Source organism: Sinocyclocheilus grahami, unplaced genomic scaffold, assembly GCF_001515645.1.
Source record: "Sinocyclocheilus grahami isolate Dianchi unplaced genomic scaffold, SAMN03320097.WGS_v1.1 scaffold2231.1, whole genome shotgun sequence".
NCBI lineage: Eukaryota > Metazoa > Chordata > Actinopteri > Cypriniformes > Cyprinidae > Sinocyclocheilus > Sinocyclocheilus grahami.
This window is the reverse complement of record NW_015507410.1, coordinates 46121-47436: the sequence shown is the minus strand read 5'-3', so window position 1 is coordinate 47436 and position 1316 is coordinate 46121. Positions and strand designations below refer to the sequence as shown.

The window sequence follows — 1316 nt, the reverse complement described above, 5'->3', positions numbered from 1 at the left end:
AAATCTATCGAAGAAACATATGATTGAATGTGGATGACACTTATTGTGTGCATTCTGTGAAAGGGTCTGAGAGGACTACGCACCACGGCCAGAAGTTACGCCTCCCGCAAGTGAAACTATCTGTACATTATATATTTGTTTGGCATAATAATATTGCTATCAAATCGTATCGAGTGTGAAAACAAATTTACAATCAATTATACATTTAAATGCCGGCAATAGCTACCGAAGCTAACCCTAACTGTACCCCCCTTCGATACCAATACATGTAGAGTTTCATCATTACAATGCTTTTAAAAGTGATGAGTTCTGCCGATCAGAGCGTTACTAGCGATGACTTCAGCGCGTCCCATGAGGAGAGGCTCTGGTGACAGTCCCTAGGTCCTTGTATCTTTAGGGGCGCTGACTTGTAGTAAGAGACATAATTGTCGTGGCCGTGGTTTGTAGTCTTGTGGGACGCAGCTGGATGCACTGTGTGAGAGATGTGACAGTCGTATGTGAGTGTCAGCGATGCTCCTGCCTCTTTCCAAGGACTCCTTTGCAAAGGTTTACTGGTTAGAACCAAATAAAAGAATGACTAATAACATTATTTTTATTAAGAAAGTGCATTATGCTAATAAGCTTTGAAAATAACAATACAATCAGTGACTGCAGAGTTATGGACTGCTGACTGTATTTTACAGTGTGGTGCATATAAAACTATATACAGTACTAAATGGCCATTTGCTGTGTATAACAAAGGAACAACATGAGTATGTAACACCGAAGACATAAAGCGCCCCTCTCCTTAATACTCAGTGGTTGTCCAAAGCTCTTATAATAAAGTCTTCACCGTTTGAACGGTAGCTACTTCCTATCAGGCCTTCATCCTTAAATTGGATTCAAGACTTCTCGGCCTCCATTGTGAAGTGCAGTATATACAGCTGAACTGTACAACATTGATTGCAAGCGAATAGCAATCTGGGGACTAACTTTTGTATTGTACAACTCATTTGAGCAAAGTTTTTAAACAAAGATTTTAGACAGGCTTTCAAGCTGTTTTCAAGGAAATTTCACACTTCAATTTTTTTCCCACCCACAGAAAATGGATCTCGTTTTGGTCCCGGAAACATTTCATGGACAGTTTTATGAAAGTGACTGCTATTTATTGCTCTCAGTAAGTGAATATAATCTTTCCAAATTATGTTGTGAAAACTTAAATAAAACCGAATTGCATGTTGTTTCTGTCAGGGTTCTGTCACCTCTGTTGAGTTTATACTTAGTTTGGTGACAGAGCTCTGACACTTGTGTATCGTCTTGCCTTTGTGTGTGTGTGT

At 39.4% G+C, this 1316-nt stretch overlaps 1 protein-coding gene across 1 annotated transcript in view; it reads left to right on the top strand.

Annotated features, from left to right (window-relative positions):
• LOC107574443 (advillin-like) overlaps nucleotides 1-1316 on the top strand; it is a 37710-nt gene that overhangs the window by 14918 nt on the left and 21476 nt on the right. Inside the window, exon 4 of the mRNA XM_016260881.1 lies at nucleotides 1082-1156. Coding sequence (XP_016116367.1) covers nucleotides 1082-1156 — 75 coding nt within the window. The remainder of the gene's footprint in view (nucleotides 1-1081; nucleotides 1157-1316) is intronic.